General features: G+C 44.0%; 1 protein-coding gene across 4 annotated transcripts in view; it reads right to left on the bottom strand.

Annotated features, from left to right (window-relative positions):
* Positions 1-15,789, bottom strand: part of TACC1 (transforming acidic coiled-coil containing protein 1) — a 110,702-nt gene extending 94,913 nt beyond the window's left edge. For 3 of the 4 annotated variants that reach the window (XM_052661304.1, XM_052661305.1, XM_052661306.1), the window contains exon 1: positions 2,820-2,939. In XM_052661304.1, coding sequence (XP_052517264.1) covers positions 2,820-2,896 — 77 coding nt within the window. In that variant the 5' untranslated portion in view covers positions 2,897-2,939. Of the gene's footprint in view, positions 1-2,819; positions 2,940-15,768 lie in introns of those variants that run through there. The other variant, XM_052661307.1, reaches the window with a different exon arrangement.
* Positions 15,790-17,599: the final 1,810 nt, after the last annotated feature.

Genomic DNA, 17,599 nt, shown 5'->3' with positions numbered 1-17,599 from the left:
ACTGGCAGTGTGGAGTTTCAACCACTGGACCACCAGGGAAGTCCCCCATATGTGTTGATATTTCATAGTAGAACTCTGTTAAGACAGATTTACCTGGTTCAATTTCATACTTGATTAAATTCTTCTAAAATATAAATTGTGAGCATTCTGAAATACTTTTCTCCCTCAAAAGACAAATGCCAGTATTTACACATCACTTGTGAGATTTTCGTGTATTTTTATTTTTTTAAAAAAGGAACAATAGATTTTGAAAATGTAACAGCCTGAGCAGGGGAACTTCCTTGAGGTCAGTGTTATCCGTGGCCGCCATGTGTCCGGCAGGAAATCTGTAGCCGGTGACATTAACAATGACCGTGGAGACACTTGTGGCTGTACATCCAAACAAGGCAGGATAAAAAGCATGCTTTTCGCTTTTCATGTATATCATAGGCATCAAAGCTCATATTTCTCATCTTTCACCCGGTCTGTGCCAAGTGGTTTGTAGGGCTGACTCATTAAGCCTGCACACTCTGATGAGGCCGAAACTCTCAACACAGCCCACATGTGTTTATGTCCTTCTTAATGCCCTCATTCCGACAGAGTAGGGCATTCCTGGGTGGTATTCCTAGGCTTAGACCAAAGATGGCTTTAATGATTATTTTTAGGCAAGCTTTGGTAATATATAAGGCATGTGCAGAATCTCCTTGGAGAAAGAGATCCTCTATTGCAAAAGCACAGGATAATCTGACAATCGAGAATCAATTCCTCACCTGGACAGCTGAATCCAGCACAAAAAGCCCTGAGTTCATTTCTCCAGCATCCTATCAGAGAACGATTTAAATATTTACTTTTGAGTTACACCAGCCACATGCTCACCAAGATTAAATAGTCAACCGTCATCCTTGGCTAAAACAACTTACTGCTCAGAGATAAAACCTATTAGCTTGGTTTTCATATAAATACATGATATTTATGTCATCCTCAGGGCAGCCTGTGAAGTGGACGTTGTCATCATTCCCAGTTTACATACAAGGAAGCAGACTCAGAGAGGTTAAGGACCAGATAAAAGAGCTCCAGATACTAAGGAGGAGAGCCTAGAATTCAACCCCGGGCAATCTGCCTCTCGAACTCTGAACATCATCTCAGTTATTACACTGCCTCTTCTATTTGCTTGTTTATTTAATATTTATTTGTTTGGCTGCACTGGGTCTTAGTTGTGGCCCAGGGATCTCCAGAGGGGGGTTCAGTAGTTGCAGTGCAAGGGGCTTAGCTGCCCCATACCCACCATACCCCCCACAACCTGCTCCTGCCTCATGAAAGCTTAGCTCCCAAACCACGGATCGAACTCTCACCCCCTGCACTGGAAGGCAAAGTCTTAACCACTGGACCACCAGAGGCATCCCTTACTTTTGCTTTTTATAAACTTAAATCAACTTTGGCAATTTTTTTCTCATTAGCTATAAGCATTGCTAATTCAGATTTCCCCCTCATTTGCGAGGAATTAAAGGAAAAAGTGGGGTGTGTTCTGCCTGCTGAGATAAAAGTTTGTTTCCTAAAATCAATCCCAACATTCCCGTGGGAAATGGCTGCAGCAGGACCTCTGGAATCAGAATCTCGGTCCCCTAATTTGTAGCTCTGTGACCTTGAACAATTCACTTCTCTTTGTATTGATATTTCAGCTTCCTCACCAATAAAATGAGGGTCATAACAGAAACGAATTCAGTGTTCTTGGGGACTAACACGCAGAGTATTTAGAACAGGGTTTGGCACATTTTTAACCTACTCAATAATTCTCAACTATTTTTACGATTAATAAGATGCCTGGACTAAGTTAAGATTCGAGAACATATGTAAACCATCAGGAGGAACAAGTAACACGTCTATCATCTGGATATTCTGGAAATTACTTTGTCTTGAAAAGAGAATCCAAAGAGGCCCCTCCCATGGCCCAGGCTGTCTGTATGTGATGGCTAAGTGTATCTTTCTCAAACTAAACAGCTTTGGCACTGGCTGAATTAAAATAGAGTATGGATTCCTTGACATTACCTCCAAGACACACACACACACTTTAAACATTTTTAATTAAACGCTTAAAGATGGCTTGGGTTCTCAGATAAATAATTATCATCAACACATCCTCTCTGCGATAAGACAGCAAGGCCATCTTTCAAACCTCAGCAGCTTGCTCTAAATCACGTTCCTAAAAATGGCCCTTCGAAACTTGCATTTCAGTACTTGGTGTCCCCAGTTGTTGCTGTCCCAGAACAAAAGCCTAATTGCTGCCGCTACAATACAGTCCTTTCTCTGAGATCATCACGAAGCCCTCGGAGCAAACAAGAGGGAGTTCTTGCGAACAACGAGCACGGCATCAAGTTCCTGGACCCTGAAGGCCAACACGAGCCGAGTTATCTTTGCGACTAGAGTCCCTTTCTAATCTCTACTCCTGCAGCAACTGGCTCCATCTCGGGGGTGTTTCTGAGCCCTTGAGGACACGTGTGTGTTCCTGCTTGGACGAGTCTGGAAAACTTCGGGGTCCTCTAATCCCCGCCTCCCTCCGCCCCGGGCTCAGCAAGGGCGGGCGCGGGTCAGCAGCCCGCCTGGCGGCGATACTGTCCCCGTGGGGTCGTGGTCGTGCGTCCCCCGGGCCCCGCAAGGTGAGGCTCGGGGCGGGATGTCCCACCCGGCCCACCCCTGCGCCCTGCAGGCGCACGCGGGAGTCCCCACTTTCCCAGCCCGGGTGGGACGGGGCGCCGTGCGCTCCCATCCCGAGCCGGCACTCAAAGCCCCGAACAGCGGCCTCGGAGGTCTGGGGGGCGGGAGTAAGGGGTGCTGGGACTCACGCGGTCTCCCGGGGTCTCGGGGACCTCTCCGCGGTCGGCTCCCGGCCCCTCGGGCTCTGAGAGTGGGCGCCTCCCATGGCTCAGAGCGCGGGGCCCCGGCTGCGCCCACCGGTGCTTGCTCCGCGGCGCGCGGGCCCGGCCCGGACCCCGCCGAGAGGAGGAGGCGGGCGCCGGAGGAAGGGTGGGGCCGCGGGGTGGGCGGGGGTGCCGGGGACAGGGTCCCGGCCGCCGGGAGCGCCGGCGAAAGGGCGTTGCTGGAGACGCTGCGACTTCTCCGCCAATCGCAGGGCTCGGCCCGCCCGGCGGCCCGGGGACCCCCGCGCGGAGATCCCACCCGGGCGAGGCTGAACGCGCGGGTCACGCAGCCAGAGTCCCCCTCCGGGCGGCGGAGGGCGACAGGTGGACTGGGGCGGGGAGGGGGGGGCGGCGGCAATCGCCCTCCCAGTTCGCCCGGGCCGCGGGCCGGCCCCCGGGGAGCCCCCGCGCGCGGCTGCCAGCGGCGCAGCTGGGAGGGGGCCCCGCGGGGCGACCGTGCGGAGAAGCCCCGGGAGGGGGCGGTGTGCGCCGCCACCCCAGACCCGGGCCGCCTTCCCCGCCAGGCGGCCTCCCCCAGCTGCTTGTCCGGCACAGAGGGCTGCGCAGAGTCGTGTAGAAAACGGAGGGGACCTGTTCGTGCCCCCCAAAACTCGAGACAAGTTCCTGCGCCCTCCCCGAGTCTTGCTCTCTTTTCATTTGTAAAATAAGAGGGCTATGATCATTCTTGACCTCTTAATGTCCCTTCTGGGTCTGACAACCAATGAATGATTCGTCTTCCGAACTCTTGTGTTGGAAATAAGCTCCTGTCCCTCCCATCACCCCTGTGTTGTACCTACTCATACTCCTTACAGGGCTTCCCTGGTGGCTCAGATGGTTAAAGAATCTGCGTGCAATGCAGGAGACCCAGGTTCAATCCCTGGGTTGGGAAGACCCCCTGGAGGAGGGAATGGCAACCCACTCCACTATTCTTGCCTGGAGAATTCCATGGACAAAGGAGTCTGGTCGGTTACAGTCCTTGGGGTCACAAAAAGTCGGATTCGACTGAGAGGCTAACATACACCCCGTACTCCTTATAACTTCCTTTCAAAATATTTCAGGCTCTTCTTCATCCGTTCCCACCTCCGAATTCGCTCCCCTGCAGCTGTCTCTCCTCCATCCCAGGGTTTCTTTTAGTTTAAAATATGGAATGTTCTCTTTTCCTAACACCTGTTTATCCTTCCAGACCCAACTCAGATTGCCTTCCACACCACTATCCTGCATTCTGATCTTACAGCTTTTTATTACTGCCCGTCCTTCACTAGAAGGTAAACTCCGCGAAGACTGGAAGTTTGTTTCATGTTCATTGTCTTCCCAATACTGCCGGGCACATACCTAGTAGATACCCATCATTGCTGGTAAATGCCTCCATCCTACATATGTTAGCACCCTGCTCCCATACCACTTGTTAATTCCTCCAGCATAGCACCTACCACGGAGAAGGCAATGGCAGTACTCGTGCCTGGAAAATCGCATGGACAGAGGAGCCTGGTAGGCTGCAGTCCATGGGGTTGATAAGAGTCTGGCACGACTGAGAGACGTCACTTTCACTTTTCACTTTCACGCATTGGAGAAGGAAATGGGAACCCACTCCAGTATTCTTGCCTGGAGAATCCCAGGGACAGGGGAGCCTAGTGGGCTGCCGTCTATGGGGTTGCACAGAGTTGGACACAACTGAAGTGACGCAGCAGCAGCAGCACCTACCCATCTTATTTTGCAACTATCTCTTCATTTATTTGTCTTTCAGTTCTTTAAGGGCAAGAAAACTTCCTTATCTCTGTACCCAACTTTACTGCCTGGCACAATGCCTGTATCCTGGCTTATTTACAATAAATATTTGCCAAATGAATGAATGAACCTGTGGTTAAGCACACAGACTGGTGCTGAACGGTAACTTCCTCCTTGAATGGAAGCTACAGCTAGGAAAGAAGTATGCAGCTACATTTTCACGTTTCCACAAAGGATGGGAAACCCCTACTATATTTACAATGACTCTTTTTTGTGTGTCAAATGTTGACTTCCTGTTTATACATTATCTTTACCCTCCCATAGCCAGCGAGTCCCCAGCGTTCAGGATGCTGCTGCATGGTAGATAGACATAAACAAGCAGAATATTTGGGGCTGGGAAAAGAAACATTAATTAGTACACCAGTAGAGTGAGACGGGGGAATGAGGTTTTGTGGGGAGGATTTCATAGAGCTGAAAAAAGTTAACTCTTGGCAGATAACTTTTTTTAGAAGTTCGAATTCTCCCCGCATTCTGTCTGGAATATTAAGGCAATGTGATTGAAGTGTCATTGAGAAGGCTAACAACCCTGTCAGAGCTGTGGCCCCTTCCCGAGGAACTCTTCAGCCCCTCTTAGGGAGAAAGGTGGGTCATTCCAAGGGGGAAATGGGAGGGGAAGCCTCAGCAGAAGGAAAAGGAGGATGGGAAAGTTTTATCCCCTTCCCCCAACCCTCAGTAGATAAGATGGGCTGTTGGGAGGAGCTTTCTTACTGTTTCTGCAGAAAAGCAGAGGGTAGCATCACTAAAATGGTTGAAAGGAAAAGAAATGAAGCCTATATCCTACTGCGGTGCAGAGAAACAGAGAGAATGAAGGGGAAAAGGAGTCTGCACAAGAATGTGAAAGGTAGTCCCACAGGGGCGCAAAGGGCGTCTCTATTGAGACACTTGTGTTTACTGCTCTTGCTGCCCGGGCTGATAGAGAGACAGGCTCATCAGTGAAGTCAGTGAAGGGAATTCTTTTTTTTTTTTTTAACTTTTTATTGGAATATAGCTGATTAACAATGTTGTGAGAGTTTCAGGTGCACAGCAAAGGAGCTTAGCCATGCATATCCATGTATCCATTCTACCCCACACCTGCCCTCCCATCCAGGCTGCCTCATCACACTGAGCAGAGTTCCCTGCACTGTACGGTAGGTCCTTGTTGGGTATCCATTTTAAATATAGTCGTGTGTACATGTCAATTCCAAACTCCGCAACTCCCCCTCCCCGCCATCCTTCTCCCGGGCAACCATAAGTTTATTCTTTAAGTCTGTGAGTCTGTTAGTGAAGGAAATTACTGTTTTGGGGGAAATAAACGGAATGAGGGCTTTTCAAAGAAAAGGCCTGATGGGGACCAAGAGGGGTAGTATCTGATAGCCAGTGTTAGAGTTTCCCTTTGTGCTTTGTAATTCTGTTAGTAAGGCATTTTTTAAACATTGAAAAAAGAGTAAAAAAAGAAAATTTAACCAACCGATATTCAAGATTTCCCCTGAGATGGCAAAAGACACCCTTCAGTGTCAAATCCTACCCCCTGAAGGTTACTTTTGCTCAGAAGAGGGATGGGAGCTAATGCTCAATGGGTACCAGAGTACCCTGTGCTCGGTAGTTGACAAAAGTAACTACAGTTAGTCCTCGGAGTACTGGGGAAGGATCACAGTAGGTAATATCTGTTGAACACTTTATGTGCCAGATAGTGTTCTCAGTGCGTTAGATTTATTAACTCATTTAGTACATCACGGCATTTTGGGTAGGTAATTTTAGTAGCCTCAATTTACAAAAAGTGAAGTGAAGCACAGAAAGATTAAACACACCTAAGTCCACTCAGTAAGAAATAGCAGTGGTCCAGCGGTAAAGAATCTACCTTCCAATGCAGGGGAGATAAGTTTGATCCCTGGTCTGGGACGATCTCACATCCCATGAAGCAACTAAGCCTGTGCACCACGACTTCTGAGCCCACGTGCTGCAAAGACTGAAGCCCACACGCCCCAGAGCCTTTGCTCTGCGACAAGGGAAGCCATCACAAATGAGAAGGCCTCGCACCGCAACTGGAGAAAGCCGTCTCACAGCAATGAAAATCCAGCACAGCAATAAGTAAACGAATAAATAATAGCAGAGCCCAGGTTCTAACCCAGGTAGGCTAGGTCCAGAGCTATCACACAGAGCTTAGCTTCTGTGCTGTATATCCTTAATTTTCACACTGTGCACCCCACTTTAAGCTGAAGAAACTGACAAGTAGAGAGGTAAGTTGTATATCCAGTATTTAAACCCAGTTCTGTCTTGATTATGAAACTTATGTTTCACACGTATTCCCCCCCCGCCGCTGCCCCCCAGTAATCATGCCAAATGAATACCCTTCAAAGTAGACAAGTTGGGAAGCTACATGCTTATCTTAGAGCTGTACCATCCTTCCTGTTTTGGAAATTATTTAAATGCCAACTTATAAGCCACAGGATAAAACTGGATTTACTGCTCAAGAGTCACACACTGTTCTTGAAACCAGGTAGTGCTCCAACACTGTTCTCAATTTTCCAAATAGTTTTGACTACTCTAGATCCTTTGTCTTACTGTATAAATTTTAAACTAAATTTTATTTAAATCATTTTATTTATTAATAAAATGATTTAAATTAAAATAAATTTTATTTATTTATAAGATTATTTAAATAAAATTTAAAGTAAAATTATAAATTTCTTTTTTAAAAACCTATTTGGATTTCTACAGGGATTCTATTGATTCTATTGACTAATTCAAATGGAGATTCCCAGTTTAACAGTTTTCAGACTTCTGATCCGTGGACATGATACAGCTCTCTATTCATGAAGATTTTCTTGAATTTCCCATAGTTTTATAGTTTTTAGCCAACAGGTCTTACATATCTCTTGCTAAATTTATTCCTAAGTGTATTTATACTACGTAAATGGAATTGTTTTATAATTTTACTTTCTAAATGTTAGTTGCTAATAAATAGAAATACAGTTAATTTTTGTATATTGTATTGTGCAGCCCTGCTAAACTCACTTATTACTTCTAATAGCTTTTTTGTGCGTTCCTTGGGTTTTTCTATACAATATCATTTGCAAATAAAGATAGTTTTACTCCTTTCTTTATAATCTGTATGCTTTTTTCCCCTTGCTTGGCTGCATTGACTAGGCACTTCTGTACATTGTTAAATAAAACTAGTAATCCTTGCCTTATTCCTTATCTTAGGTAGAAAGCATAAAATCCTTCACATTGTAGTATATTAGCTGTCAGATTTTGTAGATGCAGTTGAGAAGATTTTTTTTAATTTATAATTTACTAAAACACTTCTGTGATAAAAGGATGTTGAATTTTGACAAATGCTATTTCTGCATTTATTAAAATGATCATGTTGTTTTTCTCCATATTCTATTAATTTGTTGAATTACATAGATTTTTTTTTGCATGTTAGATCAGTCTTGTATAGCCACTTGATCATGGTTTACAGTTTTCTTATATGCTGCTAATATTTGGATGGCTCATATTTGTTGAGGAATTTTGTATCTATATTCATGAGGGATATTGGTCTGTAGTTTCTTTCTTAAGATGTCTTCATCTGGCTTTGGAATCAAGATAATACTGGCATCATAATGAGTTGGAAAGTGTTTCCTCTCCCTTTATTTTTTAAGAGTTTTAAGGAATGGTATTAACATTATTTCTTCTTTAAATGTTTGATAGGATTCACCAGTGAAACCATCTGAGCCTGGAGTTTTCATCAGAAGGCTTTTCAATTCCAAATTCTGTCATTGATACAGGTTTGTTCAAGCATTCTGTTTCTTCTTGGGTCAGCTTCATAATTTACATCTTCCCCAGAAAGTGTCCATTTCACCTAAGTGGTCATTTTTTGTTAAATGACTTCCTTTTCTTAATACTGGTTGATTGGTTGCATCCGGCCTCAGTGGCTACAGGAGGGATTTTCCTCGCAGCACGAGGGCTCTCCATTCAGGTGCTGGCTCTCTAGTTGTGGCACCCAGGCTCCAGAGTGCATGGACTCTGTAGTCGTGGCGTGTAGGCTTAGTTGCCATGTGGGATTTTAGTTCCACAACCTGGGACTGAATCCACATCCCCTTAGCTTTTTCTATACAATATCTGTATTGATAAGCAGATTCTTAACCACTGGACTGCTGGGGAAGTCCTTAGGGTCACATTTAAAGGCATAAAGTTGTTCATACTACTAATAATGGATTGTTGTTTGGATCTGTTTTAATGTCTGAGGGATCTATAGCAACATCTTCTTTCATTACTGATATTGGCAATTTCTTCTCTTCTTGTTTGTCAGCCAAGCTTGAAATTTACCAATCCTATTAACTTTTTCAAATGACTGGCCTTTGGTTTTACTGGTTTTCTTTTTTCTGTTCTCTATTTCATTGATTTCTGTCTTATCTTTATAATTTCCTTCCTTCTGATTGCTTTGGGTTTAATTTGGTCCACTCTTTTTCTAGTTTTAAAGGTGGAAACTTAGATCAGTGATTTGAGACCCTTCTTTTTTTCCTCTTAAAGGCATTCAAAGCTATAAATTATTTCTCTGTAAGTGCTATGTTAGCTACATCCCACAAATTTTGAAATGTGTTTTTGTTATCCTTCAGTACAAAATATTTTCTGTCTCTTGTGATTTCCTCTTCACACCAGTCAACATTAAAAGGGTGTTGTTTCATTTCCAAATACTTCGGATTTTCCCCGCTCTCTTATTGTTCTTAGTTTCTAATTTAATTTTGCTGTGGTCAGAGGATAAACTTTCAAAATTTACCGAGACTTGTTTATGGTCCAGAATATAATCTATCCTGATAAACCCACAGTGTGCACTTGCGTATATACTTTGCGGTTGTTGGGTGAAGTGTTTCTCTAAATACCAATTAGGTCCTGGTGGCTGATACGGTTGTTAAGATTTTCTGTCTTTGCTCACTTTTGTTTGTTTATTCAATTTCTGAGAGACGTTAAAATCTCCAGTTATGATGGCCTATTTTTACCTTTAATTATGTCCATTTTTGCTGCATGTATGTTGAAGCTGTTATTGAGCACAGACAAATTTGTGATCTTTATGGCATTTTGAGTAACTAACGCTCATCATTCTGTTATCTTTAGTAATAAATTCTTTTTGGAATTCTCTTTTGTTTGATACTAATATAGCCTCTCTAGCCTTCTGTGCTTAATATTGATATATCTTTTACTATCCATCTGAAAGAGGAGAGTGGAAAAGTTGGCGTAAAGCTCAACATTCAGGAAACTAAGATCATGGCATCTGGTCCCATCACTTCATGGGAAATAGATGGGGAAACAGTGGAAACAGTGGCAGACTTTATTTTCTTGGGCTCCAAAATCACTGCAGATGGTGACTGCAGCCATGAAGTTAAAAGACACTTGCTCCTTGGAAGGAAAGCTATGACCAACCTAGACAGCATATTGAAAAGCAGAGACATTACTTTGCCAGTAATGGTCTGTTTAGTCAAGGCTATGGTTTTTCCAGTAGTCATGTATGGATGTGAGAGTTGGACTATAAAGAAAGCTGAGCACCAAAGAATTGATGCTTTTGAATTGTGGTTTTGGAGAAGACTCTTGAGAGTCCCTTGGACTGCAAGGAGATTCAACCAGTCCATCCTAAAAGAAATCAGACCTGAATATTCATTGGAAGGACTGATGTTGAAGCTGAAACTCCAATACTTTGGCCACCTAGTGCGAAGAACTGACTCATTGGAAAAGACCCTGATGCTGGGAAAGATTGCAGGCAGAAGGAAAAGAGGATGACAGAGGATGAGATGGTTGGATGGCATCACCAACTCAGTGGACATGAGTTTGAGTGAACTCCAGGACTTGGTGATGGACAGGGAGGCCTGGCGTGCTGCAGTCCGTGGGGTCACAAAGAGTTGGACATGACTGAGTGACTGAACTAACTAACTAGTTTTCATCTATTTCTATCTTTGCATTTAAACTATTTGTTTTTTTTTTAACTGGACTTTATTTTTCAGAGTAGTTTTAGGTGCAGAGTTAAAATGAGCAGAAAGCACAAAGAGTTTATATACGGCCCCTGGCCTCAAACTCACACAGGCTCCCCACTATCAACCCCCTCCCTCCAGAGTGATACATATGTCACAACCAGTGAACCTGCACTGACATGTCATTGTCACCCAAAGTTGATAGTTTACATCAGGGTTCACTCTTGGTATGTAGCCTACAAGTTTTGGCAAATATATAATGACACGTCTCCACCATTGCTATGTCATACGGAATAGTTTCACTGCTCTAAACATCCTCTGTTCTCTGCCTGTTCATCCTTCCCCTTCCCTCTCCCCTGGCAACCAGTGATATTATGTTTTTATTGTCTCCATAGTTCTGCCTGTTGCAGAACATCATATAGTTAGAATCACATAATATGTAGCCTTTGAAGATTGACTTACTTAAGACATGCATTACAGATTTCTCCATGTCTTTCTTGTGGCTTAATAGCTCTTCATGAAAAGTGAAACTGAAAGTGTGAGTCACTCAGTCGTGTCTGACTCTGCGATCACACGGACTGTAGCCCACCAGGCTCCTCTGTCCATGGAATTCTCCAGGCAAGAATACTAGAGAGGGTAACCATTCTTTTCTCCAGGGGATCTTCCCAACCTAGGGATTGAACCCAGGTCTCCTGCATTGCAGGTGGATCCTTTACCATCTGAGCCACCAGGGAAGCCCAATAGTTTGTATGTTAGATATCTAATTTTGGACTGTATCATGGACATCATGAATACTAAGTTGTGGCGATTTCAGGCTCCATTACTTTTCACTGGTGAGAGTTCTTCTTTCATTTCAGCAGATCATCTTCTCGATGGGCTTGAACTTCACCCCCTGCTTCTTGGGTGGCAGCTCCAGTCTGAGTGCAGACCTTCTGTGTAGCGGAGCTGCTCTGAGTGTTTTCTGCACTCGTGTTTCAAGGGTCAGTCAGTGATTTGGTTTGGGGATCTCCTCTTTGACTTTCTGGGTTCCCCCACTTTTTCAGCATTCATCATTTTCTGACTTCACTTCTTTCATCTCTTAGAAGAGCAGGCAGGACTTGAGAGTTTCTCATGTATGCCTCTTTATCACACAAGCCACTGTGTGGACTACACTTAGCCCTGTGCTAAAAGCATTGGGAGCAGGGACTTCCCTGGTGGTCCAGTGGGTAAGTCTCCAGGCTTCCAGCGCAGGGGGTGTGGGTTCAATCCCTGGTCAGGAAACTAAGATCCTACATGCCTTGAGGTGCAGGTGCGGCCAAAAAAAAAAAAAGCTGTGCCACAGAGACCACTTGTCTAATTCCTCATCTCCTCTTCTCCAAGTGACATGTAGCACCAGAATCTAACTATTTCTGTTTCTTCAATGCCTTTAGGTAATTGCATTATGTATCCTATCCAAGTTCTAGAGTTTCTTTTCTTTTTTTATATATATTAATTAATCTATTTTTAGCTGCTTCAGGTCTTAGCTGCAGCACTCAGGATCTTTCCTTGTGGCATGTGGAATCTTCATCGTGGTGGTGGGCTTTCTCTCTAGCTGCAGCTCATTGATTCAGTTGCCCCAAGGCACGGAGGATCTTAGTCCCCGACCAGGTATTAAACCCATGTCTCCTGTATTAGAAGGCAGATTCTTAACCACTGGACCACCAGGAAAGTCCTTAGAGTTACTTCCGTCAGAATGGTCCTAAGGCCCAGTAGAGCCTATAATATCCAGGAGTAAAAGCCCATTCTTATGAAATGGTAATTCTCAGCTTTATCACACATCTTACTCATCACAGTTTTGGCCTGCTTTCAAAAATCAAAGTCACCTCCACAAGATACAGATTCGTTTATTCATTTGGAATACTAAAAATAATTTGCTATGGGCCCTGCAGATGTTTTAAGAGATAAGTACCAAAGTAGTTCATTGCATAACTGTAATAAGTTTGTAATCTCTCAAGGTGACAGAGACTAATATTCTCTAATACCTGTTTTCCCCCTCTCTCTTAAAACAAGTGAAAACAATGCTGGTTTTTAGATATTATGAGCAAAAGCTATGTTTCCCAGTCTCTATTGCACTTAGATGTGACCAAGTACCTAAATTTTGGTCAATGGAATGGCAACAAAAGTGTCAAATTCAACCTCCGAGAAGTATCATTCATGGCCAGTGAGGAGGGTACTATGGCTTGAATGTTTGTATCCCCCTAAAATTCATATTAAAATCCAAACATGCAAAGGTGATGGTATTAGAAGAGGGAGCCGTTGGGAGACACTAAAATCATGGTGGTGGAGCCCTCATGAATGGGGTCATTGCCCTTATTATAGAGCTCCAGAGAGATTCTTTGCCCCATCCACCTCGTAAGGACACAGCTAGAAGACATCGTTATGAATTGGGAAGAGGCCCTCATTGGAAAGCAGCATGCTGGTATCACGATCTCAGACATCCAGCCTCCAAAATTGTAAGAAATAAATTTTTGTTGTTTATAAATGACCCAGTCTGTGGTATTTTGTAATAGCAGTCCAGATGGGCTAAGACAGGAGGCGATCCCCCCTACCGTGTTTTTTTTTTTTTTGGCTCTTTTTTTCCCTGCTGGCTGGAATGCTGTTGAGATAGCTGAGTTCACGCAGCCATACATAAACTTGAGGTGGAAGGACTCTCATCCATAACACCACAGAACCTCTAAGCCTGCCCTGAATTGCCTACCAACAGATTTCTTTTGTGTAAGCGAAAAATAAACTTACATACAGTTTAGCCACTGTTAGTTTGGATTTCTCTAAGACTCAGCCAAGGCAAATACAAATCAATGTTCTGGTCATTAAAGCGGGGAGAAGAGTCCCATTGTCTTGAAGTTTAAAACTCCTGTAGCTGTAAGAATTATTGTACTAGGCAGGCTACCAGTAATCACCCCATTTTGTTCTATATATAAAGAGTGCTATGTAAGCTAGTCTTAACCTTCATATTTCCAGGCCTGAAGTTCAGCTCTGGCTGAACCTCTCCATAAAACTTCTTCCCAGGCATCACTGCTGAGCAAATCTATTTGTTGTTATTTGTCGTTTAGTCCCTAAGTCATGTCCAGCACTTTTGCGACCCCATGGACTGTAGCCCGCCAGGCTCCACTGTCCGTGGGATTTCCCAGGCAAGAATACTGGAATGGGTTGCTACTTCCTTCTCCAGGGGATCTTCCCGACCCAGGGGTTGAACCTGCGTCTCCTGCATTGCAGGCAGATTCTTTACCATCTGAGCCACCTGGGAAGCCCAAGCAAATCTATGCCCTATTCCAAATAAACTTCCTCCAATGGAATGCTAACAGATATTAAAAAGCAGAGACACAACTTTGCCAACGAAGGTCCATCTAGTCAAAGCTATGGTTTTCTCAGTGGTCATGTATGGATGTGATAGTTGGACTATAAGGAAAGCTGAGCGCCGAAGAACTGATGCTTTTGAACTGTGGTGTTGGAGAAGACTCTTAAGAGTCCCTTGGACTGCAAGGAGGTCCAACCAGTCCATCCCAAAGGAAATGAGTCCTGAATATTCATTGGCAGGACTGATGCTGAAACTGAAACTCCAATACTTCGGCCACCTGATGCGAAGAGCTGACTCATTTGGAAAGACCCTAATGCTGGGAAAGATTGAAAGCAGAAGAAGTGGATGACAGAGGATGAGATGGTTGGATGGCACCAGCAACTCAATGGACATGAGTTTGAGCAAGCTCCGGGAGTTGGTGATGGACAGGGAAGCCTGGCGTGCTGCAGTCCATGGAGTTGCAGAGTCGGTCACGACTGAGCCACTGAATTGAACTGAACTGAATGGAATGCTTCCATTGCCTTCTCCCTTGGTGCTATCCTGACTGATTGATTCACTCACTCATCTGACAAGTATATATAAACGCCTACCTTGAAGCCTGTCTTAATCTCAGTTCATCTTTGCAAACATACTGGATGAGGTGAGAATTGCCTGAAGCCTGCTTCCAGCCTCAAGATGACCGACCCTCTTGCAAGAAAGACAAATATCATAAGATATTGCTAGTATGTGGAATCTAAAAAAGTGGTACAAGTGAACTTATTAGAGTCACAGATGTAGAAAACAAACTTATGGTTACCAAGGGGGAAAGAGGTAGAGTGAGGGATAAATTGGGAGATTGGGATTGACATGTACACACATACACACACTGCTGCTGCTGCGGTTGCTAAGTCGCTTCAGTTGTGTCCGACTCTGTGCGACCCCACAGACGGCAGCCCACCAGGCTCCCCCGTCCCTGGGATTCTCCAGGCAAGAAGACTGGAGTGGGTTGCCATCTCCCTCTCCAATGCATGAAAGTGAAAAGTGAAAGTGAAGTCTCTCAGTCGTGTCCAACTCTTCGCGACCCCATTGACTGCAGCCTACCAGGCTCCTCCGTCCATGGGATTTTCCAAGCAAGAGTCCTGGAGTTGGGTGCCATCGCCTTCTCCACATATACACACTATTTATATGTGAAATAGATAACTAATAAGGACTACTGAACAACACAGGGAACTCAATGCTGTAAAGACCTATGTGGGAAAAGAGTCTCAAAATGAGTGGATATATGTATATATACCACTCATTTGTATATATGATATATATATGTGATATATGTATATATACCACTCACATATATAATTATATATATACACACAACAGTGTAACTGATTCGCTTTGTTGTATAGCAGAAATTAATACAACATTGTAAATCAACTATATTCATTAAAAATAAAATTTTTTAAATAAAATTTTTAAAGATGACCTTCTTGCAAATCTACATCCTAATTCCACCTTGCATCATTGTTTTGGCCTAAACAGAACACAAATGAAAAAGTAAGAGGCTGATTCCTGAAACAGAGCTGGAAAGGCTTTTAGAGGCCATCTAGTTCCACCTTCTTTTTTTTAGTATAAGTCAGCCAAGGCCCTGGTGCACCAGCAACTTGCCCAAGGTCAAGAGACAGAGCCAAGGTTGGAACCCGGAGGCAGATTTGCCGATCCCTGCACAGTCCTCTGTTCCTCCCTCAATCCTTATCTCCTTCATTCACACCTAATCCAAATACAAAGATTACATGGCTGTTATTTTGATTCGAAAATAAAACATTTTACTTTAAGAGCCCTCCCATATATCCTCAGTATCAGAGAGAGAAGTTACCTTTGCTGATTTGTCTTTGAACTGATTCCCAATTGATTCTGAAGAATGAACATGCCAGCAGCCGAGACCAGGACCTTTTTTCCTCTGGCTTGGAACCCTTGGGACTGAAGAAAATTAAGTCAGGTGGAAGTCACATGCTGACTCACAAGGTAACTTTTCAGTGCAAGTTTACAGCCAAATGCCCTTCGCCCAAGGCGACTTCTCAGCAATTCCTCTGTAATTCAACAGCCACTTGGTGTGACTGTTCTCCAACACGCTGTGCTAGCAAAAAAAAGTGGGGGTGTGGGGGGAGAAAGTGTTCCCCTATTTCAAGGTGAAGCAAGTGTCATCCATCATAAGCAGAAAGTTTCCAGAAAAGAGCGCGTTCTTCAGACCTGTGACCTTGGTCTCCTGCGGAAGAAGCTGTTCACGATTTCAATCCGTATTCTGAGGGAGAGGAATGAACGCACATAAAAACCTTCTTCTTCTTTTTAAAAAATTTCACTTAGTTGCCATTTCTAGTCCTATATAATGCTTCAGGGACACTGCAAGCTTTGTGGGCTTTTTATTGATTTACTTTTTAGGCAGAGTATTTTTTTGCGCCTCTGGTATTGTGTTCAGAGACAGAAACTGCCTCTAATTCAAACATCCTGGATTCAGTAACCACAAGTATTTTCTTGGAATATTAACTCTTAGGACTTTTCTGGGTCTCATGTAATTTTGGGGTAGTGACCTGGAATAGCCATTGGGTATTTAAACATGGATTCCCACTCCATTGGGCTTCCCTGGTGGCTCAGTGGTAAAGAATCCGCCTGCCAAGGAGGAGACGAAGGTCTGATCCTTGGGTCGGGAAGATCCCCTGGAGAAGGGAATGGCAACCCACTCCAGAGGAGCCTAGTGGGCTACAGTCCATGGGGTTGAAAAAGAGTCGGACATGACTGAATGACTACACCACCACCTCCCACCTCCCACCCCACTGTCTGGTCCTGGGAGTGGAAGGTCAGAAGAGTTCATCCACCAATACTTTATTTCCACCCCCTGACCCAGCAGGTTTTTACTTTAGTTATTCCACCAAAAAAGGACAAAGCAGACATGAAAATAAGAAGCCTGGCAAAAGTCCTGAGGGTCTGGGTTTAAGGAAGCACTTTCATATGTGAACCTTTGGAGTCAAATCAGTATGCATGGTTCACTGTATAAAAATGGCAGAATGAATATAAGAAAAAAAAAAATCTATTCTCTGGCTGGGCGAAACAAACAGGGTCTATGGAATCTGAAAATACTTCAAAGCAGAAACAAACATTAAAAGGAAATCTTTAAAGAGAAACAAAGTAAATATTAAAAGTCCTTTTGGCTCAGAAGCTAAGACTGTCCTAAGAGGTTATGTACAGATCTTGCTTGTTTATCTTAGGACATTTGTGAGCCAGGCAGGGCTGCCAAGTTGCAAGAATAAAACAGGCTTTTAACCTTTTAAATAAGTTAAATAAAAGAAAAAGTAACACGGGTAGAACAAAGCATCAGAGCCACACTTTCTTCGGGAAGTTTTCCACTTTCCTGCAGGTTGAAAGACCAGAGTTGCACTGCAGTGATTCCACGTCTGCAGACAAAAATCCAGGGGCACCCATAGGAGTTAAGATGGAAGAAAATAAAAGTATCCTGCCTTGCCAGGTGTGGCATATGCACAACTCAGAAGGGAGTGCTGTTGTTCTGCAATTTTTCATGTTCAAGGCACGGGACATTTCCAAACAGGATTTGGCCTGTGTAGTCTTAGCTTTGAATTTTTCAACTTTTTCTTGCTGGTACTCACAGCCTTTTATCTACACTCCACGTTGCTATTGGTACTGTAATCTACCCT

This window comes from Budorcas taxicolor, chromosome 24 (genome assembly GCF_023091745.1).
Source record: "Budorcas taxicolor isolate Tak-1 chromosome 24, Takin1.1, whole genome shotgun sequence".
In the NCBI taxonomy this organism is placed as follows: domain Eukaryota; kingdom Metazoa; phylum Chordata; class Mammalia; order Artiodactyla; family Bovidae; genus Budorcas; species Budorcas taxicolor.
This window is presented reverse-complemented; position numbering and strand designations above follow the sequence as displayed.